The 27,738-nt window shown below is 39.4% G+C and overlaps 1 protein-coding gene across 1 annotated transcript in view; it reads right to left on the bottom strand.

The window, feature by feature from the left end:
• Nucleotides 1–541: 541 nt before the first annotated feature.
• The window catches only part of tnn (tenascin N), a 40,520-nt gene continuing 13,323 nt past the window's right edge, over nt 542–27,738 (bottom strand). Inside the window, exons 5-20 of the mRNA XM_086072508.1 lie at nt 25,975–26,108; nt 25,048–25,177; nt 22,825–23,007; nt 22,667–22,756; nt 12,857–13,120; nt 11,984–12,247; nt 11,636–11,899; nt 10,852–11,115; nt 9,548–9,811; nt 7,638–7,768; nt 6,357–6,495; nt 6,127–6,278; nt 4,591–4,687; nt 4,340–4,504; nt 3,254–3,417; nt 542–2,061 (exon numbers count right to left, since the gene is read on the bottom strand). Coding sequence (XP_085928634.1) covers nt 1,933–2,061; nt 3,254–3,417; nt 4,340–4,504; nt 4,591–4,687; nt 6,127–6,278; nt 6,357–6,495; nt 7,638–7,768; nt 9,548–9,811; nt 10,852–11,115; nt 11,636–11,899; nt 11,984–12,247; nt 12,857–13,120; nt 22,667–22,756; nt 22,825–23,007; nt 25,048–25,177; nt 25,975–26,108 — 2,834 coding nt within the window. The 3' untranslated portion in view covers nt 542–1,932. The remainder of the gene's footprint in view (nt 2,062–3,253; nt 3,418–4,339; nt 4,505–4,590; nt 4,688–6,126; nt 6,279–6,356; nt 6,496–7,637; nt 7,769–9,547; nt 9,812–10,851; nt 11,116–11,635; nt 11,900–11,983; nt 12,248–12,856; nt 13,121–22,666; nt 22,757–22,824; nt 23,008–25,047; nt 25,178–25,974; nt 26,109–27,738) is intronic.

Raw genomic sequence — 27,738 nt, forward strand, 5'->3', positions numbered from 1 at the left:
TTAGGTTTTAACCTAAAAGTTGGGGATTCAAATTTGGGTTTAAAGTTGGGCTAGGGTTTCAAACTACGGTTAGGATTTTAAAGTTGGGTTTTAAACTAGAGTTGGGGTTTTAAATTTGGGTTCAAACTAGGGTTAGGGTTTTAAAGTTGGGTCATAAACTAGAGTTGGGGTTTCAAATTTGGGTTCAAAGTAGAGCATTTGTCAGCTTTGCGGATGAAAATGGGCTTCAGGTCATGAAGTGATGCGGATACGGAAAATGAGCCAGTTGGAACAACATCTAATTGACGTTTGATTGAGGCCCGTTGTATTGATTGATCAGCGCTGCCGTCGTCACTGGAATGTAAAAGAGCGCCAAGTGCAGACAGCCGTTAGCCGTTAGCGCTTCATGCGTCTTCTTGAGCTCGCCAACGTGACGTATTCTGGATAGTAAAAAAAAAAAAAAAAAAACTCATCTGATCTTCAAGAAAACATTCAAGACAACTGAAGTCTTAATTACATTTTATTTGATTTCAATTAATATGACAAGACTCCTTAACGTTAGGGAAAACTGTTTCCTAATAAAACAAATTAAAGATAAAACTGGATAAGAGCCATTGGAGAAAAACCTGCTGTTCAACTTCTAAATTTTGTTGTGTAGACCAGAAACTCACCACCAGTTTTTCATGAAACACCATCGGGTGTGCTGCAGGAAATATCTTATTTGACTCAATAGGACTCAATAATTATATTTAATTTCTACAAATACTTTAGTTTTGTTCAACTATCTTTGCCACTGACCTATAGTGACTGGCAAAATAATGCAATGCTCGTCCACAAGATGGCAGAAGGTATCAAACTGCTAACATTCATACAACAGAAGAATGCGTTCAACTACACTGGTCCAGATTTCACTCCAAGTACCTTTGTGAGTAAATTGGAATGAGATCATCAGGATTTTTTTTTTTTTAATACTGCATCATTTTTTGTGACTTTTGTTTGGTGGAGTGTCGTCAGATTTTTCAAATGTCAAATATGGGCCGTTGCTCAATTGTGGTTATTTAAAAAAATAATAATAATTTGCCTTGGTTGTTACTTTCTTATTCAACCACAACTGATTCAGCCATTTTGTTTTGTTTTGTTTGCCTTTTCGTATCTTTGACCAATGACCATGTATGTGAATTCAGGTGAGAATTTAGTAGGAAATCATACCAAAAAAATAAGCCCCACATTGGGTTAGTACTGCAAAATCTACTTACTCTTTTTAATGCTGTAAAAACTAATTTGCAACGGGTTAGGTAATTAAAAAAAAAAAAAAAAACACACAGGTGGATTAGATTTTTGAAATAACTTATGAGCTGTCGGCCCAACGCCAGCAATATATAAATGAAACAATAAATGACCTAAAATTGAACCTTGAGGCACACCGCATGTTCCTTTGACAGAAGCATCAGTTATTACAGTCATCAGAAGTCATTACTAATAGTTTGTTCAACTATTGTTCAAGTTACTGTAACAAGAAATTGCTTGCAATACCTCAACACTATTCAGTACATGAGACAATTTAAAATGTTGGTACCAATTTTAGCAAGTGTCATGCAAGTTGACATGCCTGATTTGCTTTTGCGGGCCACATAAAATGATGTGGCGGTCCAGATCTGGCCCCCGGGCCTTGAGTTTGACACCCATGCTCTAAATTGTCCATGGGTGTGAATGAATGTGAGTGTAAATTGTTTTTTGCCGCCTCTCACCAAATCATCCGAGGACAAGCATTAAAGAAAATGAAGAAAAACGAAAAGAAAAAGAAAAAAGAAAAAAAAGAAAATGGATGATTTTGCACCAAATCCTACTAAATTCTCATGAGAACAGGCTCACTCTGAATATGTCAAAGTTGAGTATGATAAACAGTACATCTGGTTGGACACTCCCCTACTTCTGTCGATGGTGGACGGCATTCTATTGGCTCTTCTTTCTGGCCATCAACGATCGCTTTTTCCTGCTGGAGTACGCTCCCACTGGCCGGATCTTCATCTCGGTGAAGTCCAGGGACACCAGATGGCCTTTCCACGGCTCCCAGTTGACCCCCTACGAGCGAGAAGAGAAAGCCTTGATGTCAACAGAAGACGAAGGGGCATGAAATCAATAGTGAAATCTCTATTTTCCTTCCTAACCCCTAAAAAAGAAAAAGAAAATATATATATTTTTTAAATCATTTAATTTTTTTGGTCAGATTTTTTTAGCTCACTAGAGGTGCAAAATTAAATTTTTATTATTATTATTATTATTTTTTTACGACGGTGTATTAGAGCCAGGTATAAAAAAAATCTGAGTGGGTGTCATATTCCAAGAAGAAAACAAATTTATGACTTTATAAAGTGGCAAATTTACTATTTTTTTCTCAGAAATTTGCCACTTTATAAAGTCATACATTTGCGGGGGGGTTTCTCAGAATATTGTCCCCACCCTCTAAAAAACATATGTATACGTGGCAGTCATAATTTTTAATGTGGCAGATAGGCAAAATCATTGGAGTAGATGTGGTAAACAAGTAAATTAACTAACCTAGTATGTCCAAATACAGTCAATTTTATATATATTTTTTTCCACAAATTGATGCGATGAGAAATTCTTAAAAACGTCCCACACTGTGCGAGACGTGCAGCATTATGTCCCCTCAAGATTTAAAGTTTGGACGTTTTTAGACAATAACAAGTGAGAATGGTTAGATTACTTTAGATACATTTGGGTAAACCTTCACTCTAAAAACAGCCGGGTCAAAAATAACCCAACTATGGGTCAAAAATGGACCGAACTTCTACTTGTGTCAATTTTACCAAATTTTGAGTCAAGAAATTGGTCTTTTAGTGTAAAACAACTAATAAATATTGGTCACATCCTTTACTTGGGTCAAAAAAATTGGGTCATTTTGTATGAAACAACCCAGAAAATGGGGTCAAATTGACCCATAAAGTGGATCGGTCCATTTTTTATCCATAATTGGGTCACTTTTGACCCAAGTGTTTTTAGAGTGTATTTTTGTTAAAAATGCATAGACGTGTGTAATCAGCTCGTCATTGTATTTATTGCAACACTCGTGGCTCTAAGACCTTTGAAAAAGAGTTTTGGAAGATGATAACGACAACAGTCATTTGCTTTTGTGAATTCAGCAATCAGCAATTCAACATGTTTTGTGTGGTAATCTGACTTGAAAGAACGGTGATCCAGTAAACTGCTTGACGGATGACGACGTTAACGAAGCATATCTGTGATTACTCACCAGACTGTGCCTGTTGTCTCCCCATTTGCCGTTGATGTTGGCCAGGTGGCAGTTTTTGTACCACCAGGCCCCGCGGTGCGTGAGGGCGCAGTTGCCGAGGGCGATGTCGTTATCCGAGTCGATGGTCGTCCAGGGACGACCTTGGTGGTAGGTCATGGCGTCACCTGGGGAGCGACAAAAGACAGACGCGATTGATCAAGCGTGAGTAAATACTTCAGAAGCTCACTATGTCATCACATTTTGCTGGCCCGCTGGATGAATATTGACATCAATGCTGCGGTGTTGCTTCAGGACATTGTGGCGTTCCAAAATAAGCCGATAAATGTCCAACCTCTAACCGTGACGAAAACCTGACAGGATTTTCCTCTGAGAAAAAGCCTATTTGAGTCGGAATATTGATTCAGGCCCTCGTTTATTTATACCCTGACCACAGAAATAAAGTAGCAGGATCCTTTAGTGCAAAACATTGTTTCATTAAAATTCTCCAATAAGATCAAGAGTTGAACCATTTTCCAAATACATGGCGACTTCTTAAAGTCTATTTGTTACGTTCTACAGCTGAAAGATATCCATCCAACAAAAAAGAAAAAAATCACCTTAAAAATGTGCCCAGGGTATGAATCATTTTGTAAACTACAAATATTTGTATCAATTACTTTTTTTTTTTTAAATTATCAAACAAAAACCTTAAACACAACAAATGCTTGTTAGATTAGACTTCTTCAGCATACTTGTGTTGTGTCACCATGACCTTTTTCCTGGCTCTGCATCTTCCTATCTATCAGTAGGCTTGCACACTTACCAGTTGAAACCAGATAAATCTATGAAGTCATACAGAGCAGCCCTCAAGAAAGTAAAAGATTAGACTTTCTTCCGCATCGAGCAGAAGAAGGCTCCACAGCGGTGTACTCGACCTTTCTGGCATCCATTAAAAAGTTCTACTGAGAATATGCAGTCTTATGTTAAAGGACCGGTGAAAGTTCCCTCAGAACTTTTCAGTTGGTGCCATGACCCGGATGCTGTGGGTCTTTCAAACTGCTTGTGTTTTTTTTGATGAGTTCAAATATCAAGTGATATCAAGTGCACCTGCTGTCCCTCTGTAGTGGCCAATGGTGAGCGCAAACTTCTGCCTGGCGTTGCCGATCTTGAAGTTGTCATAGACAGCGTAGGCCCTCTCGGAGCCGAGGCCCAAGTCGAACCTGACCTCGTACTGGATGGCCGTGTTGGTGATCTGGTATATCTTATCCAGCCCTGAAATGAACACGCAAAAACCAAACCAAAATAGCTTAGCCTGGACTTCCAGTACTTGCGTTAAAACCTTGGCGTTCACGTCTCACCGATCCAAAACTCGTCCGTCATGTTGCCGAAACCGGCCATGTACACCCTCCAGCGTTTCATGAAGTCCAGTTTGCCAGTGGTGCGACGCTGCAGGACCTGGAAAACGCCACATAGGAGATATAGCGATCATATACACATTTACAGTACGTCAGTGCCCACCCACCATAACATTAGCTTGGTTGTATTGTTTTTTTTTTTTATTGAACCACAGACATGTCAAAATTGCCAAGGGAGAAGCAGACTTTCTTGGCCGCTGTAGTGCACTTACACATTTGGTGAAAGAGACTTTAAATGGTTGCGACCCTTTTTTTTATTTATTTTTTTACACAAGTTAAGAACAATAAAGAACATGCTACTTTTGATGCGGTACCCCACACTATTTATTTATTTTTTTAAATAGACTAACATAACTGGCTGGCCTCTAGAGTGCTGATGGTTTTTAGTCTACCTCACTGAGAGAAATTTTATTGTAAGTTTAGCTACATGCTTCTCAAAAATCTATGACGTAATATTGTATGTGGTGTTCCTCAAGGATCAATTTTAGGTCCTTTATGGTTCCATTTATTTATCGATGGTATCAGGCCGAAACCTCATATGTCACAATTTGGTAAATGCTATATTTTTTCACAAATCTGTATCATTGGTCAGTCCATACACAGTAAATTCTGTTGAGTAAATTTGATTCTATTGAGTGTAAATTTGGCTCTATTTAGAGTAAGATCAAATTGACTCCGTTTTAGAGTAATATTTACACTTGGAAGAGAGTAAAATAAATAATTGAAAACAAATATATAAAGGTCACTCAAGGGTTGAGGAACAAACTCATGGCCTTCAGTTTGGGAGACTGCCACACTCTCACCTGAGCTGTGCCCCACCTACTTTTTATTTCCAAGACCAAAAACACAGTTTCCAGACACGAGTGATATACTAAAACGGCTCGCGGAGTAGATGAGCTCTCCCAAGCTGAAGGTTTGCGAGTTCGTTTCTCAAGTTCAACCCTTGAGTGACTTTTATTTTTTTCCAATTCTTTATTTTACTCTCTTCTGAGTGTAAATATTACCCTAAAACTGAGTCTATTTGGTCCCACTCTAAATAGAGTCAAATTTACTCTACAGAATGTATTGTGTACGTGTGTGTCTTATTATTATTAATTTTTTTTTTACAAATTATTGATTATTTTAATGTGTTGAAAATGGCTTGCTCTCTTTGACGATGCAAGGTTAATTTTTATTGTTGAGCAAACATGGTTTTTAGGGTCTCCTGAAAAGTAAAGATTTTGGAGGATCCCACCTGACGCCAGTGATATGCTCGCTGCAATTCAAAAATGTTTATTGCAGCCAAGCGAGTGGCTGACATTTGTCATCCTGACGTGTGTTTTCGGAACTTGGCAGGAAACCAGATAACACGTAAATGCCACACAGGAAGGACTGTGACTCGATTCAAATAATGACAATTTGGGATCCAATGCATGTTGGATGTTTTTAGACAGTGTGCAGGTGTACCTACTGAATAAAAAAAGAGAAAAACTGATATACCAGCCAGCCGCCTCCATCAGTATCCATGTCGCAGTATATTTCTGTTGGTTTAGAGCCGTCATTGTTGATGTATATGGTGTAGACTCCGCTTTTTTTGACGCCATTTTTCATGATCTGAAGACAATCCACGGGGAAGGGGTACAGGAGGCCAACTATGGAATCGATAAAGACGGGTGAAACACATTTTTGAGATTCAGCCGGCCAAGCTACCATTATGACGTATTCCAGACCTGTTTTGAAGATGGCTTCCACCACTTTGCTCCTCTCGTTTCCTCTGTAAGCAATGATGCTAACTATGTATCGCTTCGCCATCTGGAGGCTGGAGACGGCAAAGCTGGTCTCTCTGGCTCCAAGCTGCTTCTCAACAGTCTGACATGCAACACAACAACAACAAGGCTGTTTCACTTTGACACTGAAATGAAGCCATCCTTCACGAGTGGTGGGAAGCCCCAATGTAGCATTTGGTGCTAATATCCCCATCTGGCTGTCTTGCATGACTTTGGCGTAATGGGAGTGACCGGAAAAAATGTCACAGAACTTCCTCCAAAGAAAAACAGAACATCCCAAAGGTGTTTAATGGGGTTCAGGTCAGGGGATCCCACAACTAACTTATCCAATCAAGCCTTTATGGACTTTTGTTTGTGCACTGTGGACAAAAAAAAAAAAAACAGTTCCCAGGCCAATGCACTGAATCACTGTTATTTGCTTGTTGTAACTCTCTTAAAATAAACTTTTTAAACTCTAACGCTAATAATACACATACTGAATTACTCGAAATGTGTACTTTAAAAGACTAAAGGTAACAGGTGTTTTCTTCTTTTTTTTTTTATAGAATAGAATTAGTAAATGCATGAAATACAGACCTGAGGTATTTTTGCATGTTGACACTATAAGCAGATGACAGAGATTCAACTGAAGATTGTGTTTTAAAAAAAGAATATTAAAAAAAACATTTTTGGTAACAGATTTTCTCTTCCCATGACATGATTAACTAGGCTGGATGAAGGAAGATCCAGAGCCACTTTCAAGCAATGGCTGGAGTCCAGTATATTGCGGTTGATGTTGTGTCTATGTGCTGGCTCACCAATGGCTCAGCAACATGTGGGGTATTTGGACAAAAAGCATATCACATTCGCGTTATTAAACACCTGAGAAATGGGATGGGTGGTGAAATAAATGCAAAATATGTCTCCTTTATTATTAAGGGCAGTAAAGCACGTCGAAAACAACTTTCAGTTGAACAACTCATTTATCTGGAGCCCACATGTAAGAAGAATACACGCTTTATGACCACAAGAGGGCAGCCTTGCACAGACCTTGAATCTAAAAATGATGTCAATGAGGTATTCCCAGTTAAAAAGAATAAATAAATAAATAAAAATCGAAAACAAGTGATGCTGCATTATTTGTACTATTTAACAATACAAATAAATAATGCCTTCACGCAGTTACATTTTAAGGATGTTCACAGTGCCCTCAGAGAAAATCCTTGTCGGCCATGTTCACCTCACCTCCATGTTGCCATCCTCATCCCTAAAGGTTAGGATGTAGCCCTCAATGTCAGCCAAAGGGGCAGCCCAGGTCAACGTCGCTGACTCCGTGGTCACACCCAAAGCTTGCAAGTCCGTCGGCGCGTCAATGTCTGTCAGTTGGATCACAGCGGACGACAAGTGAATGCTCATTCATGCCAGTAAGGAATACTGGAGTTAATTAGTTTGGATTTTCGGGGCTGTAAAGCTTGAAATTGCAAACGACAATCATCCCTCTGGTGTGCAAGTTTAGTCGACAGCATTATTATTATTTTTTTTGTCTTTCTCTACTTGACGCTCAGAAGCAGAGCTGACAATTATCTGCATGCATGGTTTTCATTTGCTTTGTGCAGATAAACCAGCAATTAGCCTGTCCTGTTGGAAAATAAACACTGAGCTAATTTGTTTGACACATGCACACGGGGTCAAGTAATCATAGTTTGGGGTGTGTGAGCATCATTGAACATTGTACATCCATCTGGATTTTCTATAGTGCTTGTCGTCAATTGGGTCAGCTGGAGCCTGCTGACTTTGGGTAAGTGGCGAGTAAAAAAAAAAAATCAAATACAAATAATTTAAAAAAGCTGGAATGAACTCAAAATTTCAAGGCAACAAACTGGGATAACGTTTTAAGTTGGACAATTTACTAAATGTTGTATACCCCAGATAATAATAATAATAAATCCCAGATAATATTAATAATAATAACAACAACAACAACAATAATAATAATAAAGAAAACATACAATTAAAATGATAAACAGGCCTTTCTGACTAAATTTTTCACGTCAAATTTGCAAAAGGATCATCACATTTTGATGTTATGCTCTGCCCACATTAACTCGCGAAGGAACTAAGATTTCACAATTTCATTTATTATCGCACACAGCATACCTGCTTCCAATTAAGGCCTGCTCGGGCAAATTCTCTAGTCTGAGTTTGTTTAAGTATAAACCTTGGAATTCACCCAAAGTACCTACTTTAAATAAAAATGGCCAACTTCCTGTTCAAGTTGAGGTGTGGGTAACCAAGCCTTTTCTGTGCATCCAGTTATGACCACCAAATTTTGCGTCGAATAGTGAAACTGGCCAACACAGAGGGAAATCAGTAATTTTTTTATTTTCCCCAAAAATACAATTAATTTACATGTATTTTTTTTTTAACATTTAAATTTGTTCAAAAACACACTGCCTGATACGTTGGGACTAATAAATATCAAATACCAAAAAAAAAGATGTGATGTGAGGGGTGTAGGAAGTATAAGGGCGCTTCGCTTTGCGTCACAATTAATTGACGTATTTAGGCAATTGTCCCAAAACAGCTCAAATTAAATAATGAATTATTATTTTCTCGCGTGACCACTGATGGTTGGTGGGTTGAAATGAGACACGTTTATATTCCAAGGCTGAGACCACACATTGCCTAGCTAACGAAAAAGGCCTACCGGCAGTCTGAACTTCTTTCCACGTCGCACATGTGTTTCGCACAAAGATACGTTTGTTCTCAGCCAGCCACCATGTGCCATTACTGTTGACCCGCACTGAACTACAGAACGTACAGTATCGAAACTCTGGGAAGCCTTGCCCTGCCAAAATAAAGGATTGTGCTACTTCCTGAGGATTTCATGAATAATATGTTAACCATGAAAGAAGTGTTTTCACCCTGAGGAAGTCCATGTGGAACGTTTGACGTATGAAAAGTTTTCAGCCATCCATAAAATGTGCTGTAGGCACCTTTCCTTGTGTTCGTGGCTGTTCGAGGTGGTCTCATTTGACTTTCTAGCAATCTCTGCAGCCTCGTGACAGTTTTCATTCCAATATACAGAAGTTGCTTTGAAATACCAAAACAACCCCAACATTTAGTGAAATAGAAGTAAAATGTGTTGTATCAACCTGTCTCTGCTTGTACTGAGATCTTCCTGCTGCTTCTGCCTCCTTTGACGGCCCAGATGTAGACCGTGTAGACGACACCGGGCCTCAAGCCAGTCAGACTGTGAGAATCACTCTCGGGACCGACACGGATTTCCCCACTAGAGCCCTCCGAGGAACTGTGGCTGAGGACATAGCCGTCGATTTCTGCCTGGACGCCGTCCCAGGACACCCTGAAGCTGCTCTCGGTTTGGTCTCCGGCTAAGGGATTAGCGGGATCGTCCATCTCTAGAGGAAGACGTTAGTAGATGCAGTTAACTCATTTGATCCCAAAAATTTATAAATATACGGTCTATTTTAAATATTAAATTTGCGTCACTATTTTAGTAATTTTTTTTGTTTTTTTTATGCCAGAGCATACAGAAGACTTTGATGCAGCCTCTGAACTGAAGAGAATGAAGCAATGCTACAAAAACAACCATCAGCTGGCAGCAGAGCATAAGAGATCAACCAGGGCCATGTTGCCAAAATCCGTTTCCCCACAGTTTTAAACAGATTTGTGAATAATGAAGAAACTTAGCTATATTCTAATGCTAATTGCTGCAAAACGGAAACAGGTAGAAATATACTTTTTTTCCTGATGAAAGAACAGATTCTAATCTTTCTTTTGGTATGTTCCGTGTTTTTTTTGTAATAGAACACAATATTCTGTGGGCCTTGCAAAATCAGTCAAAATCCAGTAAAACAGCCAGGAGCGATAGGGGGTTGCTTCAGTGAAAATGGCTGCGAGTGAATGAGTTATTTGTACTCATGCACTGCAAGTAGTCTTGTCTCAAGAAACATCACAAGTAATTGTTGCCAGGGGAGATAATTTGGGTAAAGATGATGTTACAAGAAAGAAGTAGTTACATGTCTGAGCCTGTGTGGGACTGCTCAAGAGGTAGAGTGAGATAACGGTAAAAGGATGTCCTATGTGCCTTTGCTAATGAGCAGAAATGCGCTAGAACAGGGGTGCTCAAGTTCGGTCCTCGAGAGCCCCTATTCCAGCCTGTTTTCCATGTTTCTCTCCACTAACACACCTGATTCATGATCAGGGTCGTTATCAGGCTTCTTTCTGCAAAGCTCGCTGATTGGCTGATCATTAGATTCAGCTGTGCTGCAGGAGGGTAACAGGCTGGATGGGGGCTCTCGAGGACCGAACTTGAGCACCCCTGCGCTAGAAGGTGGCTAAACTGATCAACAGAGTTCCCTGCTGATATTATGTATTTTACTCTAAAAAAAACCATGTTGTTAATATATAAGGGGTGTTGGAGAATCAGCTTTTAAACCTGTCTCTGCTTGCGTCGAGATCTTCCCGCTGGCTTTGCTTCCTTTGATGGCCCAGATGTAGACAGTGTACACCACACCGGGCCTCAAGCCCGTCAGGCTGTGGGAATTGATGTCTGGTGCCAGCGAGATTTCTCCACTCGAGCCCTCCGAGGAGACGTAGGTGAGGACGTAGCCATCGATTTGTGCCAGGACACCGTCCCACGACAGCCTGAAGCTGCTCTCTGCCTCATCATGGGCGAAGAGGTTAGCAGGAGCATCCAGTTCTGCATCAGAATGTTAGTAGGCAAGCTTTATTCATATGCGAAAGTAGTACAAGGTAATGTAGAGCGATCTCAAAGGGGAAGTCAACCTCCAACACCCCCCAAAATTTTTTGGGGACAACAATATGTTCTATGCAGTATATTGTGTGAGTGGAATATGAGTTGAGCAGTTTTTAATCAATGTCAGAAGGCGGCCATTTTGCCACTTGCTGTCAACTGAAAATGACATCACAGTTGGTCAGGTCTCAGGCAACAACCAATCACAGCTCAGCTTCAGAAAACAGGTGAGCTGTGGTTGGCTGTTGCCTGAGCCCTGAGCAACTGTGACGCCATCTTCAGTCGACAGCAAGTGGCAAAATGGCCGCCCCTCGGATGGACAAAAACATGCTTTATAACTCACATTCCACAAATGTAATATTAATCAGAATGCCGTGTTAAGACTAGCGAGGTCACATATAACATATTATTGTCAAGAAAGGATTAAGGCTGACTTCCTCTTTAAGAAGCAAGTCGTGTTCAAGACCTGTCTCTGCTTGTGTTGAGATCTTTCTGCTGACTTTGTTTCCCTTGACAGCCCAAATGTGGACTGTATAGACCACTCCAGGCTGCAAGCCACTTATTGCGTAAGTGCTAATATGAGGCCCAAGTGGGATTTCGTCGCTTGAGCCATCAGGAGAACGGTACTTCAGCACGTAGCCGTCAACTTCTGCGTGGACGCCCTCCCATGACACTCGGAAGCTGCTTTCGGTCTCATCGTGGGCCAAGATGTTAGCAGGAGCATCCATTTCTAGAAGAGAATATTAGAAGATAAGACATAATTGGCGGAAGGTTACGTATGTTGAGATGTGAAGAGGTAAGTCGTATTGAAGACCTGTCTCTGCTTGTGTTGACACCTTCCTGCTGGCTCTGTTGCCTTTGACAGCCCAGATGTGCACTGTATAGTCGACCCCGGGGCTCAAGCCAGTTATTGTGTAAGAACTACTGTCAGGCCCAACTGGGATTTCCTCACTCAAGCCATCGGGAGAACGGTACGTTAGCTTGTAGCCGTCGATTTCTGCATGGACACTCTCCCATGACACTCTCAAGCTGCTCTCTGTTTCTTCTTGGGCCAAGAGGTTAGTGGGAGCGTCCATTTCTATACGGAGGGGGTAGTTCGGATTAGTAAGCTAAAGGCTGAACCTCTCAAAATGTAAAATGATGAGACTACGTGACACAAAGAGATGCTCCAGAAATGCACATCCAGTCAAATTGTACTAAATTGCCATTTAGGATAATGTGCCGCGAGGTGCTTAACTCATTCCCTCCCAGCCATTTTCACTGAAGCAACACCCTTTGCTCCCGGCTGTTTAAGAATGATTAGAGTCTCTTTGTATCTGTTTCCGTTTTGCAGCATTAGCATTAGAATATAGCCAAGTTTCATCATTATTCACACATTTTTTTGAAAACACTGGGGAAAAAGGCTTGTTGCAACATGGCCCTGGTTGATCTCTTATACTCTGCTGCCACCTGCTGGACGTTATTTGTAATAGCTTAAAACAACCTCTTCAGGTCAGAAGCTGCATTAAAGCCTTCTGAGGGCTCTTGCATAAAAAACTTCTTTTTTTTTAAACATATAAATACATTTTTAGGACCACGGCAATATTTAAAATAGATTTCATTAAGCGCAATTAATCAAATTCCGCCATGTATGGGATGAGTCCTGAATACTATCTAATTTGGGTTGTTAAGATGGTTTCACAATTACCTGTCTCAGCCAACGTGAATCTCTTCCTGCTGACCTTATCACCCCTGAAGGCCCAGATGTCAATGGTGTAGACCACGCCAGGCTTCAGGCCGACCAGCCTGTATGACGTCATATCGCGGCCAATAGGGATCTCGCCGCTGGAGCCCGCGTCCGATGTGTACGTCAACATATAGCCTTCGATCTGGGCCTGGACCGGGTCCCAAGAAACTGTTATAGTGTCGTCTGTTGCCTGAGTGGTGATCAGGTTTGTTGGTGCGTCAATGTCTAAGGAGGAAGAGATTATGCAGATAACGTAAAAATGGAAATGCCTTTGGGAGAAATGAACACACAAAGTGACTACTAACTCATTCACTCCTAACCATTTTCACTGAAGGCCCACAGAATATTGTGTTCTATTGCTATAAAAACATGGAACCTACCAAAAGAAAGATTAGTCTCTTCTTTCATCAGAATGTTTTTTTTTTATTTGTATCTGTTTCCGCTTTTGCAGCAATTGGAGTCACTATTCGCAAATTAGTTTTTAACACTGGGGAAAAGAGCTTTTAGCAACATGTCCCTGGTTGATCTCTTATACTCTACTGCCACCTGCTGGCCGTTTTTATAATAACGACTTTTGCTTTAAGCGTTCTCTTCAGTTTAGGGGCTGCATCAAAGCCTTCCGTATGCGCTAGCATAAAAAAACACATTAAAAAACGTAGACATAAATTTTTGGGACCATGGCGATATTTAAAATGGAACGGTTTTATAAATTTTTGGAAGTAAATGAGTTAACAGAAATCAAGATCTCAGAAATTGCTGAGTGATTTATGGCCCCTAATTAATTTATGACAACCGCCAATAAAACCACAACACTGTCAAAGAACAAAGATGGCCAAATCGCGCAAAAGATCAGTAATTTCTCTCTAATGTTTGAAATGATTAATTCCCCCGCAATTCAGTATTAGGTAGATGCATTTTGATTGTTAAAACGTATTCTTGTATTTATTAATTTCAACTACCCTTTGATCTTTTGTGGTAATAAAATTCAGAAATTTCCTTTCTGAGGGGTCATTCATCTTTCTACACTTTGACTTTTTGACTACAGGACCGAATAAAAAGCATCATGTACAGTACATTTCTTTATCGCTTTATCAGATGTGCCATAAATCAATCGGTCCTTCATTCTTTGGCAGGGGCCATAAATTACATTTTGACAAGTGCAATCGCTTTCGTGTACTGTAGAAGCAGGAACTCAATAAATAAAAGAGACAACTGCACGGTGTTATCTCTTCAAACTAAATCTTTGGCAAATTTGCATGATTCTAAAAGGAGTGAAGGTTAATCTCAGTAGACATCAATTCATCATTCAGATACAATACAACTTTCAAGCTGAGCTGGTGCCAGTGCTGGTTCAGTTCCCACACTTAAACACCTTGCAACACCCTTTTGGCTTCACACTTGTGGAATCTTGGCATGACGTCATGACCAATGTAATGTCCATATGTCACAGTATGCGTCTCTGTTTTGCAAAGCAGTGAGTGACTAGCGTGACTAAAGTTTGCTGGATTCTTGCCAGGAACCTGCGGTCACGGACCCCAGCCACTTGCGTAACACAAGAATTCCCTCTTGACCAGTAAAAAAAAGAAAAAGAAAAAAAAAGTTGGTGCTAGCCATGTTTGTGAGCTTCATGTGACTGCTTTTGTGGTTAAAAAAACAACAACAACTAGAATTAAAGAACCAATGCTTATGGCTTGCGATTGAGTGACCAAAAGTACCGCTGATTGTCACGCCCATCGAAGTAGGGCGAAATTGGTTCTCTGCATTTGACCCATTCCCTGAGGGAGTGGTGAGCAGCAGCAGGGGCTGCGCTCAGAATTCATTCGGTGATCTAACCCCCCAATTCCAACTCTTAACGCTGAGTGTTAAGCAAGGAGGGAAATGGGTCCCATTTTTATAGTTTTTGGTATGACCCGGCCAAGGATTGAACCTACAACCTCCGAGTCTCAAGGCAGGCACTCTACCACTAGGCCACGGAGTTGGTCACGCCAAATTATATTTCTAGACACACATTTCCATTTTTAAGCACTATATTATTTTTAATACATATGATATAATATATTGTAATCACTTATAATAACTCGTAAATACATTTAGAATTACTTAGACTTACTTTCGATTGTAACAAATGTCATGGGTTGTTTGGCTAATCAATAAAATTGATATGCCCGTAACCACCTGGAATGGTCAACGTCTGACCAATCTATTGGTCAATCAAGCCGATATGAGCTTAACCAACTAGATTGGTAGTTTTTTTTTTAACCAGTGTGGTGAGTTTGCTTGAAATGCCTTGTTCTCTGCTGTGATTGGACTAACGCAACGAAGGGTAGAACAGGGAGTGGAAGGACAAGATAGCAAAATGAAATCAACTTTGACCGAGGCTCATCACTGGTAAGAGTGCTTAAGGTCCATCATTGAACATTTTTAAATTGAAGATATTAAAGAGTTAAAGATCACCCATTGAGAATCGGATCAATGATCAAGCTCCATCCCTAATATTAATATATTACAATATTTAAATTCTTATTGTATTATGTATTACAAGTGTTAGAGAATATGGAAGGATGGAACCATTGCTAATTTTGACTTTAGCCCCGAACTAGCACTAGCATCCACTCATTGTAAAATGTATATTGTGTTTTTTTCATTATTTTATTGTTGTTGTTGTTTGTATAAGAAATGGTTTGGTTCCATTTCCAATGCTGAGACTCTAGTGGAGTTTCCATCCACCTATTTTTGTTTGACTTTTAAAGAAATGCGAAAATAAAACTGAATGGAAAAGCTAGAAATTTGAAAAAGGGCCCAAAATCTACAAAAACGTCTTTACGCTAACGGCGTGTATACACGTAGCCGGTTTTTTTCAAACTGGAGATATTTTTCTGCGGCTTGCCCTGTCATCCACACGTCCGCGGGGATTTTTTTCATTACAAAGAACGTTTTCTTATAACTCCGGCCAAAGTGAAGATTTGCGTATTTCTCCGTCTCCGTGGTCACGTGTGTCTGTCAGTAAACGAAGTTTTACGTTGTCCTCTACACACGTCACACCTCAAGTTGTTAAAAAAAGAACAGAGAAAAAAAAGGCGGCGTGGATTTGCTTCCCCACCGGGGAGAGACCATGTTTGTATATGTGTGTGTGTGGTGAGTGAGTGGGAAAAAACGTTTTTTAAGATTTGGTATTTATCCTTTTTGTTTTCCTCTTTATGATGTACTCATTGACTGTTTACAAGTATTTTTTTTAATTCATAAAAAAAAAAAAGTCTTGTGTGCGCTGACAGCACTAATCCGCATATATACAGATCAGCGGCTGACAGTCCGTGCTTGTGTGACATATGAAGTGACGTGAAAAGATGAGCAGTATTTGGCTAACTACTGCCACCTAGAGGCTTGGCATGCATCTCATTGTAGGCCCAATTTGTGGAAGTGGCGTCGCCAGACGGAGGTGTAATCTGATTAGATAGGATTTGGGGAACTGTTGCCACCTTAAGGTCTGGATTTGTTATGAACTTACTTAGCTGTGGATGCTTTCTTTTCTACAAACGTGGTGGTGTGGACACTATTTTTTTCTACACCCAGAGGAGGGAAATAAATATATATATATTTTTTAAATACCCTGCTACGTGTATACATGGCCTTAGAGGGGGTAGATTTTGAAGCGCATTGAAAATAGGAAAATGCGAATTTTAGCTATGGAAACAGGACCGGATACACGTCACACGTTTTGACCGAATATTACGTCACACGTATGTTTGTAGTCCAAAGCAATGTTGGACGATAAAGTAAGGTATGTCTGAGGTGCCGACGAAACAGAAATATTATTGGAATTAATTAAAGAAGCGAATATTAATGCAATTTTAGATGGAAAACAGCAAAGAATTCATATCAAGAATTACAAAAGAAAACTCGTACGATGTCATCTTACGGCGCAGTCGCTTCCTGTTTGTTTTTCTTCTTCTTCTTTTAAATTACTGGTGGATCCCATCTCTGTGGTGTATACCCCTCTCAATAAACGGGCATATGTCACTTTTTTCCGTTTTCCTAGTAAATTTGTATAAAAAAAAAATCGAAACAATTGGATGGAAACCCCACTACTGATGCTATTGTGGTTTTATCGTGGATTCAATGTCTACTCAGTATATATATATATATGTATATATATATACACACACAAAGAATGGCATTTCAATTTCAAATTAATTTAATTTAATTTAAAAACGATAATAGAGTAATCAAGAGAGATGAGCAGTGCCATATGAAGGGAACATTTTTCTATCCACCAGCAGGAGTTGCGAGCATAAAAAAAAAACTCTTTCCAAACCACAGATGAAAAGAGGTTTCCACTTAAATGATTGGAATAAATCCTGGTTTACGTTGAACAAGAACACCAACTGAGTCACTGCTCATGACATTTATGGAAAAGCAAACCCAATCGGTGTGGTGAGGGCCTGCGTGTGTAACATGTGCGGATGCGCGGTATCACAGGAGACATGCGAGCCATGCACGATGACAGGCGTCAGCGCGTGTTGAAGGAAGATTGATGACGCAGGAGTGTATAAGGGAGGGTGCGGTACAAGCACCCAGCAGAGACGGGGGGGAGTCGACGGGAAATGTAAAAGCAATCATCATTAGGGATTGTTCCTTTGTGGTGCGGTTCAAGGTAGTCTGGTGTCACGGTGCGGTCGGTTTGATGAAGACTGATCGATGATACGTGCAGGAGAAGTAAGAATCGGTCCATCTGCTAAACTCTACTCCATTTCCTTCTTTCTGTTTTCACGCACTAACTGCTTTGCCGCTTGATGGTCTGAAACACACATCACAGCCTGAAGCTATTTTTTAAACGAATCTTTGCAATGTGGAAAATGTTTAATTTGCTCCAAGACGCCACATCAAGTGGTAAGGTTAAGTTTACTTCAACGCCATTATGGTAAATACAAATCAATAGTGGTAAACATACTGTAGACATTTTAGGCCAAATAAATAACAAACAATCTGGAGCCGCAACATTTTTTAACATTGTGGTGAGAGAAAAAGTGTGTTTGTGTTAGTCTAATGTACTGAGGGCCCAAGAGCTAATTAGAGCTGCACCATAACACAAAAATATGCAGCATCCAATACTTACTTACTTTGATATTCATTTTCTTCTACCTTTTGTCTTCCGTTTTTGTGTGTGTAATTTTTATACATTTTAAAACTTTTCTGCCTTTCTGTCAAATTTCTGACATTTTAGGCAAATTTATGGTCATTTGCTGCCTCTCTCCTCTATTGAACATTTAATGGCTATTTTTTTGTTCATTTTTTTTCTGCCTTTTCATATATACATTTTCTGACTTTTTTGGCCATTTGTAGACATCTTGTAATTTACGGGATTTCTTCTTTTGTTTTTTGACATTTTGACGTTTTTAAACATTTTCTTTCCTGCTTTTTTCAAAAAATAAGTTCTGACTTTTTGGGCAATTTTATTTGCATTTTATGTAATTTTTGGGATTTCTTTTGTTATGTTTTTTTTTTTTTTACATTTTATAGCTAGTTTTCACAAAATGGCCTTTTTTTTAATGAAATTTTATTACATTTGTGGCATGGACACTTTATGGTAATTTTCTGCTTTTTATCTTCCTTTTTGGACATTTTATGGTCACTTTTTGGACATTTTTGTATTTGTATTTTTTTTACTTTTATTATCTACCTTTCGTTTTGTTTGTTTTTTAACTCAAAAATTTGAAATCTGGCAATTTTTTAACATTTAATTATTAATTTTTTAATCTAAAACATGAATTAATTTAAAGAATATTTAAAAACTAAAGATGTAAAAAATATCTATATATTCATTTCTACATTTTTTTATTTAATTTTTTTTTAGAAATCTACAGGGAGCCACAGGAGAGGGACTAAAGAGCCACATGTGGCTCCAGAGCCGCGGGTTGCAGACCCCTGCAGTGTACGACAAAGACATGATCTTAAGACAGGATTGAATGTGTCCGTTTTTGACATTTGACTATGTAACAAAAATCTAAATTATTAATTCATACACTAATTAAGGATAAACTATTTGGGTTTTTTTGGCACCACGTTCCAAAAAGATGCATGTGAGGTTCTGAAAAGACTCAAAATCATCCTTAGGCGTGACTGTGAATAGTTGTCTGTCTGTATGTGTCCTCCGATTGGCTGACGACCAGTCCAGGGTTTACCCCGCCTCATGCCCAAATTCTGTCATTCTTTTAACAGTACTTTTTTTTGCCTGCAAGTTTACCGTATATTTGGGGAAAGAGCAAGTAGTGCAGAAAGGACTTTAAGTAGCGGATTCCACAATGATGTCTACAAATAGAACAAACCCACATTTATATTCCATCTAAAGCAAACCAAATGCAAATAATGCGGAGCAGACATTTCTATTCTGTGCGTGTTATTCTTCAACCCACCCTCTCACATTTTGGCTTGTGATTTTTCGGAGGGCCACCGCGTAATCCAACCTCTGACTGATAAGCCTCTTAGACATATTACACCTCGCGGGACCATATAAGGTGTCCCCCGCATAATACCGAGACTCAACATGTTTAGCTTCCTTTACCAAGTCCATCTGCTTCTGGTTATGCGGGCCTTGCTGGTGAATTCGTTGAATGTAAATAAGGAGCAGCTGCAGCGCTAAGCCCTGTTATATTTTCTAGCACGTTAGCCATTTGGACATGTTCACTCCAAGTGGTTTTGATTAGACCGTTATCGTTAAAATTGGCAAGCCTGAGATGATTTTTCATAGGGACACACACCTCTCCAACGGTCACAAGTTTGTTTATTTTTCTCAATTTTCCAGCGATTGTTTTCTACTTTTAACATATTTTTATACAGTGGCAAATGTTCCTAACAAGGGGTACAAGAAACGTTTAGGTAGTGCGAAAACCTGCGACATGGTTTTTCCAAATTTGTTGTCTGCAAATGTGTGACCAAATATGGTCAATTTAGAATTTGTTCCACAAATCGCTTATTTGTCTTTTGCTGTGCTTTATGTGACTTTTTACACATTATTAATCAATTTAAAGTGTTGAAGAGAAAAACATCTTGATAAGTCTTTTGAAGACGTCAGTTGTGTGGCAAGTATCATATAACTCCACCACTTCCTCATTCCATTGGGAGCCTTGCAGGGTTTTGTTGCCTCAAGATTGAAAGTCTGCATTTTTTGGAATATCTGTTCAATTAAACTATCCCCCCCCCCCATTAACTCATTTGCTCCCAAAAACATATAAATACGTTCTATTTTAAATATGTTGAGTGTCCATAAGACGTATTTATATACGTTTTTATGTTGTTTTGATGCAGCCTCTGAACTGCTGGTGAATGGTTGAAAAAAATGGCAGTTATTACAAAAACGGCCAGCAGGTGGCAGCAGAGAGATCAACCAGGGCCATGTTGAAAAAAGCTTATTTACCCACAGTTCTAAACAGATTTGTGAATAATGATGAAACTTAGCTATATTCTAATGCTAATTGCTGCAAAACGGAAACAGATAAAAATATACTTTTTTTTCCTAATGAAAGAAGAGACTCTAATCTTTCTTTTGGTAGGCTTCATGTTTTTATAGCAATAGAACACAATATTCTGTGGGCCCTGCAAAATCAGTCAAAATCCATTAAAACAGCCAGGAGCGAAGGGGGTTGCTTCAGTGAAAATGGCTGGGAGTGAATGAGTTAATGGCTTTTAGACCTTTGAAAGAGTTTGGGAAAAGGATAACCGCAGTTATTTGCTTTTGTGAAGTATTAAAGGTTTTTTGCGAATTTTCATGCAGACTTTGATGTATCATTTCAGTAAGTGAAATAAATTTGCATTTTTAGCTAATACAATTAGCGATTCAACTCAAGACTCTAAAATGTCCATAGGTGTGAATGTGAATAGTTGTTTGTGCCCTGTGATTGGGTGGAGTTCAGTCCAGGATGTACCCCGCCTCACCCCCTAAGTCAGACTCCATCTCACCTACGTGAGGACAAGCGTTTCCAGCCAGAAGATACCAATCAAGCAGATTTTTTAAATCCCCAAATTGGCCAGAGTATATCATGATCGCATGTCCTTCTCATTGTTGGTTATATCCTGCATTTCCTTCCTTTTGGTCCTGAATTTCCCCACCACAGTCAGTCAATCTGGCCTACCTATAGCAAGCATGTGCAGAAAACAGGCACCTGCCCGTGATGCACTGATGAGTCCGGAACGTCTCCAATGGCAAGCAGAGCCAATTTTCTTCAATTATGGCCAAAAAGCCCTTTCACGCAGCACCTCAAATAAAGGATTGCGGCCACTAACGAGAGCTGCTGTCTGCCTGGTGTCGATTAGAGATTTTCCAAGCATATTCATAATCATCACATGAGCAGGTGAGGAGATGAAAAAAATTTAGCAGGGAGTTTCAAAAGAAGAGAGGTGATAACTAAAAACCATTTAATTGGCTGGCTCAGGATTTAGAAGACCGAGCCATCAGCTGCATGACTAAATCTGAATTGATGAGTCACTGGGAATAAACAAACAAGGTGATGTGACTATAAGTAGCACTGACCACAACAACCTAAATTTGCAAACCTAATTTACAAGCTAATATTTGTTCCATTGTGTTGTATTGATTTATTACCAAGTCTATGTTTGTTTTTAATTTAAAACCCCATATTAGCTACATCCGAATTTGGCATTAATTTGCCGCTCAGTGAGATACAGGGACTTTTCATTTATGGATTTATTTAAATTTCCACTTTAATGATAATGATGTTGACACCGGGAACTCCCTACACTTTTCTAAAATAGATAAATAAATATATTAATAAATAATGTTGCAATTTTGGAAAACTTTATTCACAATAGAAAACTTAAGGGAACTATTTACTTGCCTAGTTTTTAACTTAGCTCAACACATTCTGATGACCCTGGAAGCTCCTTGCAATTTTTGTTTTGTTTTATTTTTAAAATTTGGATGCTAATATTTTCTCTTTTACTGCAAATTAATTTCTCCTTGATTACTACAGATGCTGACACTGGGAACTCCCTACACTTCTTATTTTTAAAAGTAAAAACAAAAAAGAAATTATGTTGACATTTTGGAAAACCTTTTTTTACAGTAGAACACTTTATTTGATTATTTTTTTAATTTAGATTAACACATGCTGATGACCTTGGGAGTTTCCTGTAATTGTTGTTATAATTTTTAAACAAAACTGTGGATTATTTTTATGTTCAAACTTAAAGAAAAAGTTTTTTTTAATTTTATGTTTATGCTAATATTTTGTCTTTTACTACAAATGAATATTGTCTTGAAATATCGACCTTGACCTATCGACCTATCGACAAATGACTAATATAAATATATATAAATATCCAATATATTAAATGCAAAATATTTCTCTTCCCGTCCAAACCAATCGCATAGCTCTATCCCCAGATGGACGCACTGCTGGACAAACCCCCTTGACAATTAGCGAGCATCTTGTAATCATATCGCGTTTCCCCTCCATGACCGCACGTACCATTAGAAGAGGCCCGCATTATGATGTTGTAAATTCCAGCCTTATATGTCATTAACCCATCATTGTAGCTCTCGCTAGCAGGACTGTATTCCGTAATTGTTCTGTTATCATTGGCCGCGCGCGGAGGGTTCTATCGCATGTCACCGTGTGCAACAAGATTCCGGTTTTCCTATTCATTTCTGGGCTGTTAGCTTTTACAAGCTTGGTAGCAGCCCAATTAAAAGGAGATTCATCAGCTTTATCAATTTCAGATGGCCATTAACAAAAAAAAATACAGGTTGACACTGACATGTAGAACCTGTGACCGAGGAAGAGTTCCCCTCCATTGGTCCTCTGACGGCCTGCACTGCGATCAAGTACTCCGTTCCTGGATATAGACCTGCAGGACAACTCAGATCAGCGCACTTTGACCTAAAATGTGGCTGAATCATATCTTCGGATGCTCACCCACGATGGTGTGTTTGGTTCGCGCCTCTTGGCTTATTTGTACATTCAGCTCCTCCTCCTGCCCTGACGGGTCAGTATGCGTGAGCCGGAAGTGATCCACCTCCGCTTGCGGGTTGCTCCAGTCCACCTGGATCGAGACGTCAGTCCGGTCAAGGACTCGGATGTCGTTGATTGCTGCGACACCTGGAAAGCAACAAAACAGAATTTAAGGTAGACGTTATTGTTCACAACTGTGTCTGCGCGTAACACGCTGTATAGCATCTCGGTGATTCCAGTTGGAGAGGGACAACAGCAAGTTCGCGAGTTCTACAGTTAAAACAGCAGAGAAAAAGGAAGAAAGGACAAATGGAGCAATCAATCATTTATGGACTACCGCAGTGTCCTGAGCTCTGGGTCCCAAGACAGAAGATGGAGATCTCCACTACTTAGCATGCCACAGTTTTTCCTTGTCTATAATGTTCAAAATTAGCTATAAAAAATGATTAGAACCAAAAAGAAGCATGGGCAATAAGGGCTGTACAACAAGTCCTCCAAGCAAGGACGTGACTTGACCGATGATTTTCTCATTTATTTCGAGCAACGTTTATCCTCCTTTTAATTTTTAAAAGGATACTTTACTCATTGAGCCATTTTGAGTTGTAAAAAGTTAATATTTTGTCCAGAATGAATTTGTTGTCATCTTCAGCCGACAGCAAGTGGAAAAAAAATAGTACTTACAGTTACCAAATTCATTCTTGACAAAATATTAACTTTTTGCTGCTGCAAATGTCCCTTTTTAAACAATGTAACTGCTCGTCTTAATCACCGTTAATCAACGTAAGAGCTGAAACATCGCAAACACAAGCAATAATCAAAAAACATTCACATTTTACCCAAACATCTAGAAACACAAGTGCTAATAACCCTAATTTATTAAACAAAACGTACCATTTGCCTCTTCGGAGGGGCCGCCAATATAAAATAGGACATTTGTCGAAGCTCCGTGGCAAACTTTTCCAACATATTTAAGCTATCAAGCTACCTGCTAGACATACGGTACTAAACCGGAAGTCCCCCTTAAAAAAAAACGCGCATAACCCAAAACTGGAAGTAACAATTTACAAATGCAAATTTCAAAATAAAATGAAAACAGTAATCCAAATGTAATTATGGTTATTTACAAGGGCATATGTTGGGGCCATCATTAGAGTTCCCGCAAAGAAAATAGAACATTTTAGTTGTGCTCTAGCCACATTCCTTGTCTGTGAACAAACACAGCTTCTGGCTAGCAGATGCCATAATGATTCAGACTGTTCAAAATGTTACTGTTGCTCTAGTCTACATGTATTTTCTCAAATCAATACGTGAACTTACAATTATTGTATTGTACTATTATTGTACTATTATTATATCTATTGAAATAAGTCAAAACATAAGGGGTAGGACTAGATAAGTTTTTAACTTCTTCCTACTCCCTTTATATTTTATACTTGTAGTGTGTTTTATGTTTTTCTATGTTTATATGTTCAATAAACCAACCAAACCAAACCAAACAATTACAACCGAGTGACTCACTGAAATTGGATTTTTGGGGGAACTGTTACGCCCTTATAAATTCAAGAGGTTACGACTAGCCCCCCATTACAACAACGTGGCTACTGATGAAAACACGATTAACACCTCTGCCTTAAAACGATGTCTGACGTAAGTCACTGTCTGAAACCCAGCTGGCTACCAGTTCTCGCGCAGTCAGAAGCCAGACGATGCTATGTTACGGGGAACACCGCGTGCTCAGCGTGAGTTTCCCGTGACAAAGAGTAGCCACGTGTGAGAAATCCAACACGCTCATCCAGCCTCGCAATCTCCTTCTGCACAGCACACATCCGTCTCCTGCCACATCAGTGAGGAAGTCCAATTCACATTAAAACACATCCGTGCAGCCATTTCCTAGCAATTACCTTTAAAATCCAATGGTTAACAAACCAGATCTTAATGAGAGACTTTCTGCTAGTTTGAGCATTAGCACGGAGATTGAGGACTTTCCATGCAGACACATCTTGCACTGGAAAGACTGCATGAAGCCATCCAGCTGTGTTTGTAGGCTTCTTATCAGTATGGGCATCTTATATTCTACTAGTGCAAATCCTATTGGTGTTTTGTGGTATGCTAGGGCAAAGATCAGATCAGAACACTGGCCTTCATCAGAATGGATCTCGGTTGTTTAGGGATAGGTCGCAGCCTTACCTGTGGTAGCTTCAATCTCTTCCGCGCCACTTTGGATGCCTCTGATCATAGCGCGGACTTCAACAAAGTAGGTAAGTCCAGACGTCAGGCCTGTGATGAGATAGGAGTTCTCCATGCCGGGAACCCGAACCTAGGAGGCAAATTGATGAAACAAAAATGAGTGTCAAATGAATGTACATTCTGCTTTTTATTAGGCTGAATTTACATGCTATAGTTCAAATGACACAATTGGCATTTTTTTGCTCTCAAGTGGCATGAAATCGAATGTCTTCCGATTGGAATCAGGGCTCTTTCTAATATGGATAAAAATCAGATACTTATCGAATATAATAACTAGGGGTGGGAATCTTTGAATGTCTCACGATTCGATTCGATTCCGATTTTTGGATCTGCGATTCGATTCGGAATCGATTTTTGTTTAGGGACGATTTTTGATTCAAAATGATCTACTCCAGTCTGACTCGCTAATGCTAATTAGCGCGCTACTCGCGGCACTTTTATCACTCACAAGATCGGCTCCACGCTGGAAAAAATTACTTTTATTGGAATAACTTAATTGTGACTTTTTCCTTCTACTCTCTAATGTGGCTACAACTTAACAGTGTATCAGACTGCGTAGAAACCCCACTGCCCCTAAGTGGCCAAACCGGGTACAACATGAACAGCGCTCCAAATAAAGGCACACACAGACAAAGGCAAGACAGTATAAAATAATTAAAGTAAAATCGATTTTGGCACGTTTAAAATCAATTCTGAATCGTACTAAATGAGAATCGATTTTTTGGCACACCCCTAAAAATCATCGTTGTGACCTTGACGCTATAAAAATACACAAAACTGTGAAATATATATACGCTCCCTCTTCTACCCAAAAATACACATTATAAAAACATCTGCTATAAATCTAAAACACAGTGAAAATGTTACCTGCTTCAAGGCACTCCCCTGACCTCGAGGATGATAAGTTAAAACATAATAGTCCGCTCCAGAAACTGGCGACCACTGCACCAGGAGGGAGACGTCCGTTGCCTGGACCAACCTCAGACCTTCAGGACTAAGCACTGAAAAATATTGAAATATGCACAATATTGTATTCTTTATATTCAGCATATTAGGTATTTTTTAAAGAAGAATCCTGAAGGACATTTCACTTGACCATGTCCTGACATGATTTGTTGGGTAACAGTGTTAGCATTAGCGACAAGCCACTGGCAATTATTCTGTTTTTAGATGTTATCCAACTGTTTGGGGGGGGGGGGGGGGGGGTTATGTGCTGTCCATAATATTTGCAATAACAATTTTGTAAATCCTCCTTTTCATTTGTATTTCTGTTTTGTCTTTTTTGGGGGGAAATTTTTATCAGGCACTTTTGTGGACAGCCAGGGGAGGGTCCTCATGGAGTCAATTATGAAGGAAGTAGGCACTGTGATGTGACTTTTATCAATAAATATAAAGTACTTAGTGAATAAAAAGCTGCTATTTTTGAAAGAGTGCGTTTAATATTGAACTTTCAGTGCTGTCTGGAGTAACTTCAGCAATAAGCGTGCTTCAGAATTGATGCTGTAGCTGCAATGCTAACAGAGCTAATAATACAGTATATGTCTATTGTGTTGTGTTTTTTTTTTGTTGGTCTTACTTCAATGCCACTGAAACTAATTCATTAGCCATTTTACTGACTCATTGCTGTTTTTGCTGGAGTGCTGAGCTACATTAACACACGTAGATTTAGAAATGTTACAGTTTATGTTTTGACTTTCTCTTCTTTTTTTTTCAGGATAAGCACTATAGAAAATGGATGGATCTTACATTATTTAGGTTTTCAAAAGTCATAAAATGATCGTGTTGTTTTCAACACATCTTTTCAGCATCTCTCCTCACTGATCTGGAGACGGAGAGGACACTTGAGCGGCTGTCATGCGACCCGAATGGAGGTGATGGAACAAGAGGGTGAATAAGAAGGTATGTAACTCCGGCGGTGTACCGTAAAGACACAGCGGCCAAGACGCGGCAGACGGCCAGTCGCAGCAAAGATGCTGTTAGGCTTTCCACAAATGAGGCAACCTCTGTGGTGGATTAATACTCGATGAATATTTAGATTTAAATAAATAAGGCTTTGCACGCAGAAACCTGATATTTTTCTTTATTTATTTTTTTTTGCAAAAGGAAAGTATCTGCGCTGTATAGCTGACATAAGACAGGAACTGTACCACACAGTTTTCATCAGCTTTCGTCCTTTAGCATTTAATCGTCACTCGCTGCTTTTTGAGACACGTGCATCAACAATCTTTGTCCTCCCAAAAACATTTCTGAACAGCTTGGCAATGAAAAATGCATTAAATTGCAACGATTTTTCTCAACGGAAATTATGAAATGAAAAAAATCGAAAATCAATCTGCTGTCAGGAAGCACAAAAAAAAAAGTCTTGAGGACTCATGCGTAACGTTATGTCCTTTGTCTGAAGTAAATCTCTTTTTTTTTATTAAATGATGATATGAATTTCTCTTAAAGGGGAAGTCAAGTCAAATTTGCGTTTGTGGAATGTGAATTAAGCAGCAAAATCCTCTTGTCTATGAATCTCAGAGGGCGGCCATTTTGACACTTAGGATCCTATTTTGGTAGACTGGCACCCGTGCGCTGGGGTATAAAAATGGCCGCAACTTTATTTTTCTGCCAGGGCAAGTCTAGTTTAGC

Source organism: Leptonotus elevatus, chromosome 1 (genome assembly GCF_054856555.1).
Source record: "Leptonotus elevatus isolate MCC_2025b chromosome 1, RoL_Lele_1.0, whole genome shotgun sequence".
Lineage (NCBI taxonomy): Eukaryota > Metazoa > Chordata > Actinopteri > Syngnathiformes > Syngnathidae > Leptonotus > Leptonotus elevatus.